Raw genomic sequence first — 11,055 nt, forward strand, 5'->3', positions numbered from 1 at the left:
TTACAAGGTAGTTTTAGGGTAAAACTAAGGCAAAGAAACTGTCAGAACAATTTTCGGACAATCGGATCAAAATACGGCCGTTTAGGGGCGTTTTGGTCCAAAATAAAAGCTCAAAACCTCAAAGTTATCAGTTCGGAAAACAAATTTGACAGCAATGATCCTAACGACATCCGTGACAACAAATCCTAAAGGCACGAAGTTAGATTACGACTTTTCGACAATAAAGTTTCGAAATGTGCGCAAAAAGGGTTTTGAAACAGTTTTTCAGATCCTGGACAGCTCGATCACAATCGGCGATTACTGACAGAGGTTTTAGACTCTTGGGAACGTAGGGAAGATAACCCAAGCAAGAAATCAGAGAAAACGGACAGTTTTACAAAAAGCTCAAAACTGTGAGCACAGAAACGCAGTAGAAACAGTAATCAGAGGTAAGAATCGTGTTAGTTACCTCGATACCTTGAAGTAGGAACGAACTGCGCGAAGATCGGTCGAGTTTCGGCGAAAATCTCCTCTCCCTCTCCTCTCCCTAACTCACGGCCTCTTTGTGGAGAAAATGAAGATATTTTTGCTTTTTCGACTATTTATAGGCAGGTGAAATCGCGGGAAAATGAAAATTTCGCGATTCCGATTTTTGCAGCACGTTCACCGATGAATTCTAAGAGAGATTCTGGCGACAGAATTCCAGAACTCAAAACAAATCTCAGACATTTGGGAAAAACGATATCTAAAATCCCAAAAGCGGTGTAAGTTAATCTGTCCCGAAAAACTACTTTTTGCTGTGATGGTCAGACGACAAAACTTCCTTCTAAAGAAAGATTGGAAATGTCGAAACAAATCTGGCATCGCGGACGGAAACTTCGTTAGAAGTCCCGAATAGAAAAAGTCTTCATCCATTGCTCGAATCTAGGGTTTCGGAGCAAAGAAATTAGCGTTGTCGGACTTCCGAAAAGTGAATACTATCGTGCGTACAGTCTAGAGTTCCGAAATGAAACGCTGGTCGAAGGAAAAATAAAGAGAACCTTTAAATTTCTCAAGGATTTGAAATCTCACTTAATACGTTGCTTTAAAAGCGAAATTAGCCTATTCTGGACACGCTCGCCATAAGGCAGGTGTGCAGACGACTCGCACTAATTCCTAAAGTGACTACGCAACATTCCTCAAGAAATTCCTGAACTTTCTTCTTCATTAATCTTACTCAAACATCAAACTCCTGTCACGCTTACACTGATTCTACGCGTGAGTCGGAAATTAACTTGCTCTGAAAATCCAGGTCTTACAAATAACACTCTCAGAGGATATAAAATCACTCACGACACTCCCTTATTTGCTACATAGTCATTGGACCATGAGTTGTCGTCCCTCTTTGTCCAGTGTCCACCATTGTCCACTAAATATCATCGGGTTCAAAGAGGTACTAAGAGTTTATTGGTTACATTAACTCCTACGTTCATTAGTAATATATAGAAGTTCATTTTTTCCGACGAGACCAATCCCAGTTATTTCCCCAAGTCTAAGAGCGTATTTCGGAAGATTTTCCGGTGAGCGTATTTCGGAAAATCGAGACTCGCTCAAAGAAACTTATTTAACCCTTTTAATAATTCTCTTCTCTTTCCCTGATCTTTCACTAAAAGTCGTTGAGCTCCCTTTAATTTATTTAAGTCCTTTAGTGCGGTTCTATGAGGCACGGATACGGACACGGATCCGGCGATACAGCTAAAATTAAAAAAGTAGGATACGGGGGATACGACATATATATATATATATAAAAAAAAAACTCATAAAATAAAAAGAACATGTGATATAATATAACATATTCATAAAATAAAAAGGACATTGTAATTAAGGTTTGTCTAAGCCAAGCGTCACAAAAAATACTAAGAAGCATCCTTTAACAAAATAAGCTTTTTGTCTCATAAAAAAGATAACTACTCTTTGTAGTGCCTTCTTGAACATCATCATCATTGAAAATCATAGCCTCTAGCTCTGGTTCATCCAATGATAAGTTGGCAACTTCAAGGAGCCCACTCTCATCAAGTGGACCAAACTCATCTCCCGCTATATCCCACATCTTGCTTTCCCCTTTTCCATATTCTTCGGATCTTCTTGAAATAAGGCGGAGATTGCTATGAATGAACACTAAATCCTCGGCTCTACGTGGTGTCATCTTGTTTCTCTTTAAAGAATGAATGAAAGAGTAAGTGCTCCAATTTCTCTCACAACATGAAGAAGAACATGGTTGCCCAAGTAACTTAAGGGCAAGGGGTTGAAGTGTTGGAGCATTAATACCATGAATAATCCACCACTCCTTAGCACCAATATTTCCCATATTACCCAAACTATCAATGTCAGCAAATCGTTCTCTTCCACCCGCAAAGTTAGCAAACTCTACATTCACTTTTCTCCTCTCTTCCGGATCCGGAAAAAATCTTTTGAAGCATTTAGTCCTTTCACGGGTAATTTCCAGATCTAGATGTGGACGAACTCTACTAGAATCTTCAGCAAGCCATTCAGCACTATAATATCTACAAATAATATACATATAAATATGGTTAATTGGTTATATACTTAATACTTATATATAAATTCAAATAAGATAAAAGAATTGTGGATAGAATATAAATAATGACCTTGGGTTCAATGAGTGAGCTAAACAATGAAGAGGTGTGCTACTCTTTGTCCAACGATCAACTAATATGCCATGAACTACCTCATAAAATGGAGAGTGCTCGGAGTCCATCTTTCTTTCATACTTGTATATAAGCTTTTTCACATTTTCAATCATAGAATCCCACATTTCATATACTGTGTGAAGAGTTGAAGCATCCGTGTCCATTCTTCTTAAAACATCATAGATAGGGCTTGTGAAAGAAAGAATGTAATCCACTTTGTCCCACCAAAGATCATCCAACAAAGTTTCCTTCACAAATTTGGCCTTTAGCAGATCATCATCCTTGTAGGTAGACCATTCCTCACTAATGACCATCTCTTGAAGCCCTTTCTTTATCTGCTTAAACCTCTTGAGCATCACTATAGTGGAAGAAAATCTTGTAGGAGCAATGGAGAGCATCTTCAAAGAATTGAAAGAGTTAAAAATAGATAACCTCATAGAGTGACACACAATGAAGTTCTTAATTAACATAGCATCTTCAGCAATTATTGTGATCCAAGAACATTCATCATACACAACAGAGTTCTTCTCAGTATTCTTCACAGCACAAATATTCTTCAAAGCAAGATTGAGGGTATGCACCACACAAGGAGTCCAATAAATTGTTGGAAATTCATTCTCAACAATTAAACCTGCCGCCTTGCAAACCGGTGCATTATCAGTCACCACTTGCACCACATTAGAGGGGACAGCCTCCATTATAACATCATTCAAGTGTTTGGCAATGAATTCCTTGTCCTTTGTAACATTGGAACAATCTACAGCTTTTAAAAACATAGGTCCATCCTCTGTGACCGCCATGAAATTAATAAGAGGTCTCCTTTGAGGATCACTCCACCCATCGCTAACAATTGTGACTCCTTTTTTGCTCCAATTACTCTTGATTGGCACCAATAGCCTCTCTACATGACTTCTTTCATTCATTAACAAAGTAGTTCTCAACTTGTTATAACCGGGAGGTTGATATCCACTAATAGAATTATTGCAAGCATAAGAAAATGCATTCCTATAATGCGGATTTCTTGCAAGATGAAATGGCAACCCAGAAGAATAAAACATTCTAGCTATCTCATTGTCAAGTGTTTCCCTAGCTTGAGTATTGAAGCCCTTTTCTATAAATGATACCTTCCTCTTTTTCAGATCAAAAATCTCACTCTCACAGGAAAGTGGGGGCAAACAGACTGTTTTTTTGTTTTTTCTCTGCTCAATCTTGTGCTGCGCCTCATTGTTTAACTTCCTTAAATCTGCTCTCATTGAAGTAGTTACTTTGGAACAAGCTCTAACACCACACCCCCCATCCAACAAGTGAGCTCTTACTCTAGTGTAGGATCCCTGAAAACTCTCTCCACAAAAATTGCATTCGATCATATTATTCCCACCTCCAGTACCTAGTTTTTGTTTTTTCACAAATTTCCACAAAGGTTTGAGATCATCATCTCCAGGAGCAGCAGAAGAACTCATATCTAGTTCAAAGTTCAAACAAACAATAATTACAATGAGAACATAACAACAAGTGGAAGATTTTGTAAGTTCATAAATTACAATGAGAAGAATGGCTAACAAGAACATAAGAAGCAAAAAAACAGAGCAGGGTTTTATCAAGTTCAAACAATGAGAAGAATGGCTAACAAGAACATACCAAGGTTATATAGGTATTACCTGAGAGCGAACGGCGGCGGAGGACGACGGCAGCGAACGGTGGCGAAAGGCGACGGCGAAGGACTATGGCGAAGAGAAGAAGAAGAGACTCAGAGGAGAAGGGAAACCGTGCGTATTGTGTTTGAGAAGAAGCAGAAGAAACGTTACTGTGTTACAAGTTATTTGGATTTCTAAAACGACTAAAACGACGTCGTTTTATTTTTTAAAAAAAAAATGACTAAAACGACGTCGTTTTATTTATAAATAAAAAAAAAGAAAACAAACCGTCTGAAACGCAAAAGGCCCGTATCCGGCGACCCGTTACCGTTTCCGATACGGCCCGCTTGGCGTATCCGGAGCTCCTGGAGCGTTTCCGGTGCGTTTCCCCGGCGTGTCGAATGCGTTCCCGTATCCGGGGCATGTCGACACGCCGATACGCGGCCTCCATCCCGTATCCGTGCTTCCCAGGTGGGGTTCCATGCCACCTCAGTTTCAGCTTCAAGAGGAGACCATTGCATATAGACACCACCAACGTAGTGAATCCGTTCGACACATTCTCAATCACCATTAATTTATTTAAGTCCTTTAGTGCGGGTCCATCCCACCTCAGTTTCAGTTTCAAGAGGAGACCATTGCATATAGACACATTCTCAATCACCATTAATTTATTTAAGTCCTTTTGTTAGGTAACTAATGTGACTCCTCAGTTGAGAAATTGGGGCGTTACAATTGTGGTATCAGAGCTTTGGTTGAGAAAACCAGAGCTTTTGGGTAGAGTGTCTTCTTAAGATATTTGAACTCTGAGACCGATTGATGGGGTGTCAATCGGAGGAAGAGTGTGCTTGATTACTGTTCATATAAATTATTCTTGAAGGTTGTTCGTAGGTGAATAACCTTATGCTAGTTATCGTTAATTATACATTTGATATAAGTATATACATAGTTAGTTATTATAGAGCCTCATGTTGTTCTGGCCTGAGTATCTGTTGTGGTCTTTGACTGTTCATGAAAACAGGAACAGGAGGTTTCCACAACTGGACGAGACTCAAGGTTCAGACAACATGAATCCGATGGAGCAAGCTATTGCTAACCTGACTGCCCTTATGGCACAACAAGTTACCAACTCCGCTGCAAGGGAGGAAGCTGAAGCTCAACGTGTTGCTACTGCTGCTTTGGTGGCTGCACAAAACCATGCTGAAGAAAATGCTCGTCGTGTTCAGCGTGAGGAGCGTGAACAAGCTGCTGCTCAGACCAGGGGTCTGAACGATTTCAAGCGTCAGGATCCGCCGAAGTTCTCTGGGGGCTTCGATCCGGAGGAAGCTGACTTATGGCTCCAGGAGTTGGAGAAGATCTTCACCTTTCTGCGTACCACTGCAGAGATGAAAGTGGATTATGCGACTTACCTGCTGACTGGTGAAGCTGAGTATTGGTGGCGCGGGGCTAGAGCTATGATGGAAGCCGACCATCAAGCTATCACTTGGGAGTGCTTCCGGGGAGCTTTCCTGGACAAGTACTTTCCTAATAGTGCTAGAGCCGCTAAGGAAGCACAATTTCTGAGACTCCGTCAAGGAGGCATGACCGTAGCTGAGTATGCTTCTAAGTTGGAGTCGTTGGCGAAACATTTCCGCTACTTTTGAGGACAGATAGATGAAGGCTATATGTGCGAGCGCTTCATTGATGGGCTGAGTTATGAGCTGCAGAGGGCGGTGCAACCGCTAGGACTGAATCGCTACCAAGTGCTGGTGGAGAAGACCAAGGGGATTGAGGCCATTGATAATGCAAGGGGCAAATTCCAAGGTCTGAACAAGCCTTACCAAGGAAGTGGAGGTTCGGCTAGGACTAATCAAGGAAGGAATGACAAGGGTAGGCATTACCAGAAGAAGCCGTATGTTCGTCCTCAGGGTGAGGGGACAACTTCTGGGTCCTTTTACCCTACAGGTGGTAATGCAATTGCACTAAGAACCCCATCTGCGAATCGGGAGGATGTGACTTGCTTCAAGTGCAACAAAATGGGGCACTATGCTAACAACTGCTCTGAGATGATTTGTCGGAACTGCAAGAAGCCTGGTCACACTGCTGTAGAGTGTAGGGCTCCTAAAGTTGAGGGTGCTGTGAATGTTGCTGGGGCGAGGAGGCCTACTGCTGGTGGAAGAGTCTACTCGATCAGTGGAACTGAAGCTGAGGAGGACGATGGTCTAATCCGCAGTACCTGCGAGATCCCGGGATGTAACAGTAGAAGGAATAGAAGTTAAGAGACGGATTCTGATGAGAGGTCGTATGAGTTCCAGGAGTAGGGTAGTATCTTTTGCAAGGAGAAGTGTGAGAGAGTCACCAAGAACCTAAGGGCAAACGAGACCTAGAGGATAGCTTAGAAAATGTTATGCGAGGGAATGACACTCCCGAGTTCCTCTGACACCAAGTTTCGAGGACGAAACTTTCTTTTTGGGGGGTAGTATTGTAAGATCCTGGATTTTAGAATTAAATAAATAATTAATTTCCAACTCACGCATAGGATTTTGTGTCAGCGTGAGGGGAACCTGACTTTCGTTTAATGTTTGGATTTATATTATGAAGAAGAAAGTTCGGGAAAAGGCTAAGGATTGTATTAAGGTCGATAAAAGTTATAGCACGATTAATATTCGCTTAAACCTAGGACGAAAACGTTAGTAAACGACTAATTCGCACTTAAAGACACGATGGAAACTAATTCCAAAAATCTTCAGAGAAATGTTAGAACTTCTCTAAATCCTTCCATGACAAGCGTTTCGATACGAAACCCTGGAATTTACGAACACTCATTTCCGATACCGGGAGGTTTGCCGAAACTGAATCCCTGGTTTTTCTAGAGCTATTAAATTAACCTACGATGAAGATTTTTTCTATTCGGAGCTTCAAACGAAGATTTCACACGCGCACGCCCACTCTAATCGACGTTCCAAATCTTTCTTCAGAAGAAAGTTTCTGCATCCGAGGTCAAAATCATAAAGTGCATAAAGTGCATTTTAAGCCGGTAAACATTAAAAAACAAGCCTCGAAAACCAAAAATCATACTGATATTTCTTTGAAGAATTAGAAGATTCAGCGGGAAGAATATCGTGTCTAAAATACGTTGGAATCAGTAGGAAAAATCGGAATCTCGAAATAATCATTTTCTCACGTTTTCAATTTCCTATAAATAGGACTTCAAAAAAATGAAAAAAATAAAAAAAAAATCACACAACACACACACACGGCCGTGAGCTTCTTGGAGGAAAAGGAGGAGATTTGATTTTTTCCGGTTCTTGACCGATCGTCGTTCTGTTCGTTGCTACGCGTAGGCCTCAAGGTACTGATGTTATTTCTTTCTTCTGATCTTAAATTTCGTCGCTTTTTGTTATGTCTTTCTGTGCTCCAAGTTTTGAGCTTTTTGTAAAACTGTCCAAATAGCTTGATTTTAGTGTCTAAACATATTCCCTACGTACCCAAGAGTACTTCTAGCGGATTACATTTTGCAGAATGTCGCCGAAATGCTGCCGGAATTCATTTCTATAGGAAAAACCCATTTTGGGACAAAGTCACAACCTTTAAGCTGAAAACTCACGACTTAGCTTAGCGTTAGTAGGATTAGTTGTCATAATCGTCGTTGGTATCGACCTCATCTAATTTGTTTTTCAAAATTCGGAGTTTGAGTTTCCGAGCTAAAAATATTGACCAAAATACCCCTGCGACAATTTTCGATTCGATGAATTTTATGAGAGTTTCCCTGGCCTAGATATCGCCTAGGAATACCTAGGAATTGATTTAGATCGAAGAAAAAGTTCGGAAACCCTATTTTACATAGTGGCCGAAACCTATTGCTTAGGATACCGTGTCCAAAAATAATTTTTGGGTCTCTATGACCTGAGCCATTGCGTAGCTCTTTCAATTGTCGAAATTTTGGCGCCGGTTTCGTGTCATTCCGAGTTTTGTAGCTCGAGTTATGCTCGTTTTAGCGAACGAAGTCTCCGTTGTCAATTTGTGCTTAAATAGGAACTCTGAAGCTTTAAAAGCTTTCTTTCCGGTTTCGATTAGCGTTAGTAGATAGTGTTACTTCTAGTAGGGCTTGTGTTGATGATTGTGTTTCCTTGTTCTAGGTTCACAACTTCCATGCCCAACTTCTACTCACGAAGGTAAGGGTAACTCGGTTTTAGCGCGTCTTTGAGTCTTGCCTGCTTTTATCGCACTGCCTGCGTTTGAGATGAAGATGTTTATATTGATTGGCATTGGATTATGATTATTATGCTTGCAATGTTGTATGCTTGCTTATATTGACTGTTTCTGAGGCTTGTGCCAAATGTTTTCTGAAGGCTTCGGCCGAGTGAACTTATTGAGACGTGTGTCTCCGTTTTCTGAGAGGCTTCGGCCGTTTACTGGTTTCCGTCATTACTGCTTTCAAGTGGATAAGACGTGATTATTGTTGATTGATTTTGGCATATAGGGCTGAACTAAGTGGCATCCAGTGGTTGTCGTTCCACATGGTTGTCCCGTCCTTCGTGGCGTTATTAAGTGGCATTCAGTGGTTGTCGTTCCACCTGGTTGTCCCGTCCTTCGTGGCATTATTAAGTGGCATTCAGTGGTTGTCGTTCCACATGTCTGTCCCGTCCTTCGAGGCGTTATTAAGTGGCATCCAGTGGTTGTCGTTCCACATGGTTGTCCCGTCTTGTGAGGCGATATTAAGTGGCATTCAGTGGTTGTCGTTCCACATGTCTGTCCCGTCTTGAGAGACGTTGCTGATCGATCCATTTTGGTAGAAGCATATAGTTGCATTATAGGGAACTAACACCTAACCCTATGTTGTTGGATTTTAGTTATTGGTTTATTGATATCTGAATTGATGTTATATGTTAAGATGTTGATATATGAGTTGAGTTATGTTGCTAGGTTATTTACCATGCTAGGTAATTAAATTTGAATAACATGATTTTCTCTTTCATACATGGTAATTGTATGGAGTTAACCCTTTCTATTTGCTACTTGTTGTTTGGGCGCTTAACGCTATTAGGCGATGGAGAGCCTTCCGCTGAATCTTAGCTATTCAAGTTGGAGACCGTGACTGTGGGCGGTCGAGTAGAGGTGGATGAAGCAGTTGCTTCTCCCTTTTTGGTGGACTATGTTTGAGTTTCTTTTTCCTTATGAAAACTCTGTTGTTTAAACCTTATTTCGCCACTGTTAAAGTGTGCGTACTTATTTTGGAAACTTGTTCATGATGATGTAAGACACTATTATTATTATGTCGGGAACGGGTTGTTGAATAAAGTCTATGTTATATATTCAATTATGTTCAGTTGTTTCGAAAAGGGAAAAAATATATTGTGTTTTCTTAGGATTACGAAATAGTCCTTAGATTTTGTTAGGTAACTAATGTGACTCCTCAGTTGAGAAATTGGGGCGTTACAATTGTGGTATCAGAGCTTTGGTTGAGAAAACCAGAGCTTTTGGGTAGAGTGTCTTCTTAAGATATTTGAACTCTGAGACCGATTGATGGGGTGTCAATCGGAGGAAGAGTGTGCTTGATTACTGTTCATATAAATTATTCTTGAAGGTTGTTCGTAGGTGAATAACCTTATGCTAGTTATCGTTAATTATACATTTGATATAAGTATATACATAGTTAGTTATTATAGAGCCTCATGTTGTTCTGGCCTGAGTATCTGTTGTGGTCTTTGACTGTTCATGAAAACAGGAACAGGAGGTTTCCACAACTGGACGAGACTCAAGGTTCAGACAACATGAATCCGATGGAGCAAGCTATTGCTAACCTGACTGCCCTTATGGCACAACAAGTTACCAACTCCGCTGCAAGGGAGGAAGCTGAAGCTCAACGTGTTGCTACTGCTGCTTTGGTGGCTGCACAAAACCATGCTGAAGAAAATGCTCGTCGTGTTCAGCGTGAGGAGCGTGAACAAGCTGCTGCTCAGACCAGGGGTCTGAACGATTTCAAGCGTCAGGATCCGCCGAAGTTCTCTGGGGGCTTCGATCCGGAGGAAGCTGACTTATGGCTCCAGGAGTTGGAGAAGATCTTCACCTTTCTGCGTACCACTGCAGAGATGAAAGTGGATTATGCGACTTACCTGCTGACTGGTGAAGCTGAGTATTGGTGGCGCGGGGCTAGAGCTATGATGGAAGCCGACCATCAAGCTATCACTTGGGAGTGCTTCCGGGGAGCTTTCCTGGACAAGTACTTTCCTAATAGTGCTAGAGCCGCTAAGGAAGCACAATTTCTGAGACTCCGTCAAGGAGGCATGACCGTAGCTGAGTATGCTTCTAAGTTGGAGTCGTTGGCGAAACATTTCCGCTACTTTTGAGGACAGATAGATGAAGGCTATATGTGCGAGCGCTTCATTGATGGGCTGAGTTATGAGCTGCAGAGGGCGGTGCAACCGCTAGGACTGAATCGCTACCAAGTGCTGGTGGAGAAGACCAAGGGGATTGAGGCCATTGATAATGCAAGGGGCAAATTCCAAGGTCTGAACAAGCCTTACCAAGGAAGTGGAGGTTCGGCTAGGACTAATCAAGGAAGGAATGACAAGGGTAGGCATTACCAGAAGAAGCCGTATGTTCGTCCTCAGGGTGAGGGGACAACTTCTGGGTCCTTTTACCCTACAGGTGGTAATGCAATTGCACTAAGAACCCCATCTGCGAATCGGGAGGATGTGACTTGCTTCAAGTGCAACAAAATGGGGCACTATGCTAACAACTGCTCTGAGATGATTTGTCGGAACTGCAAGAAG

The 11,055-nt window shown here is 41.6% G+C and overlaps 1 protein-coding gene across 1 annotated transcript; it reads right to left on the reverse strand.

The window, feature by feature from the left end:
- Positions 1-1,888: 1,888 nt before the first annotated feature.
- LOC130719300 (uncharacterized) lies at positions 1,889-4,967 on the reverse strand. Its single transcript, XM_057569924.1, has 3 exons — positions 4,592-4,967; positions 2,628-4,131; positions 1,889-2,522 (listed from the first exon to the last, which is right to left on the reverse strand). The coding sequence occupies exons 1-3, from the start codon at positions 4,965-4,967 to the stop codon at positions 1,889-1,891; spliced, it is 2,514 nt and encodes an 837-aa protein (XP_057425907.1).
- Between the last annotated feature and the right edge of the window lie 6,088 nt (positions 4,968-11,055).

Source organism: Lotus japonicus, chromosome 5 (genome assembly GCF_012489685.1).
Source record: "Lotus japonicus ecotype B-129 chromosome 5, LjGifu_v1.2".
In the NCBI taxonomy this organism is placed as follows: Eukaryota; Viridiplantae; Streptophyta; class Magnoliopsida; order Fabales; family Fabaceae; genus Lotus; species Lotus japonicus.

Bases quoted from the DNA above. Each gene is read 5' to 3' on its own strand.
- LOC130719300 (XM_057569924.1), bottom strand. From the start codon at position 4,967: ATGGTGATTGAGAATGTGTCTATATGCAATGGTCTCCTCTTGAAACTG. The intron at 4,132-4,591 runs GTTTGTTTTCTT...ACTTTGAACTAG, and splicing joins GGCCTTTTGCGTTTCAGACG to ATATGAGTTCTTCTGCTGCT. The intron at 2,523-2,627 runs GTCATTATTTAT...TATTATTTGTAG, and splicing joins GCTCACTCATTGAACCCAAG to ATATTATAGTGCTGAATGGC.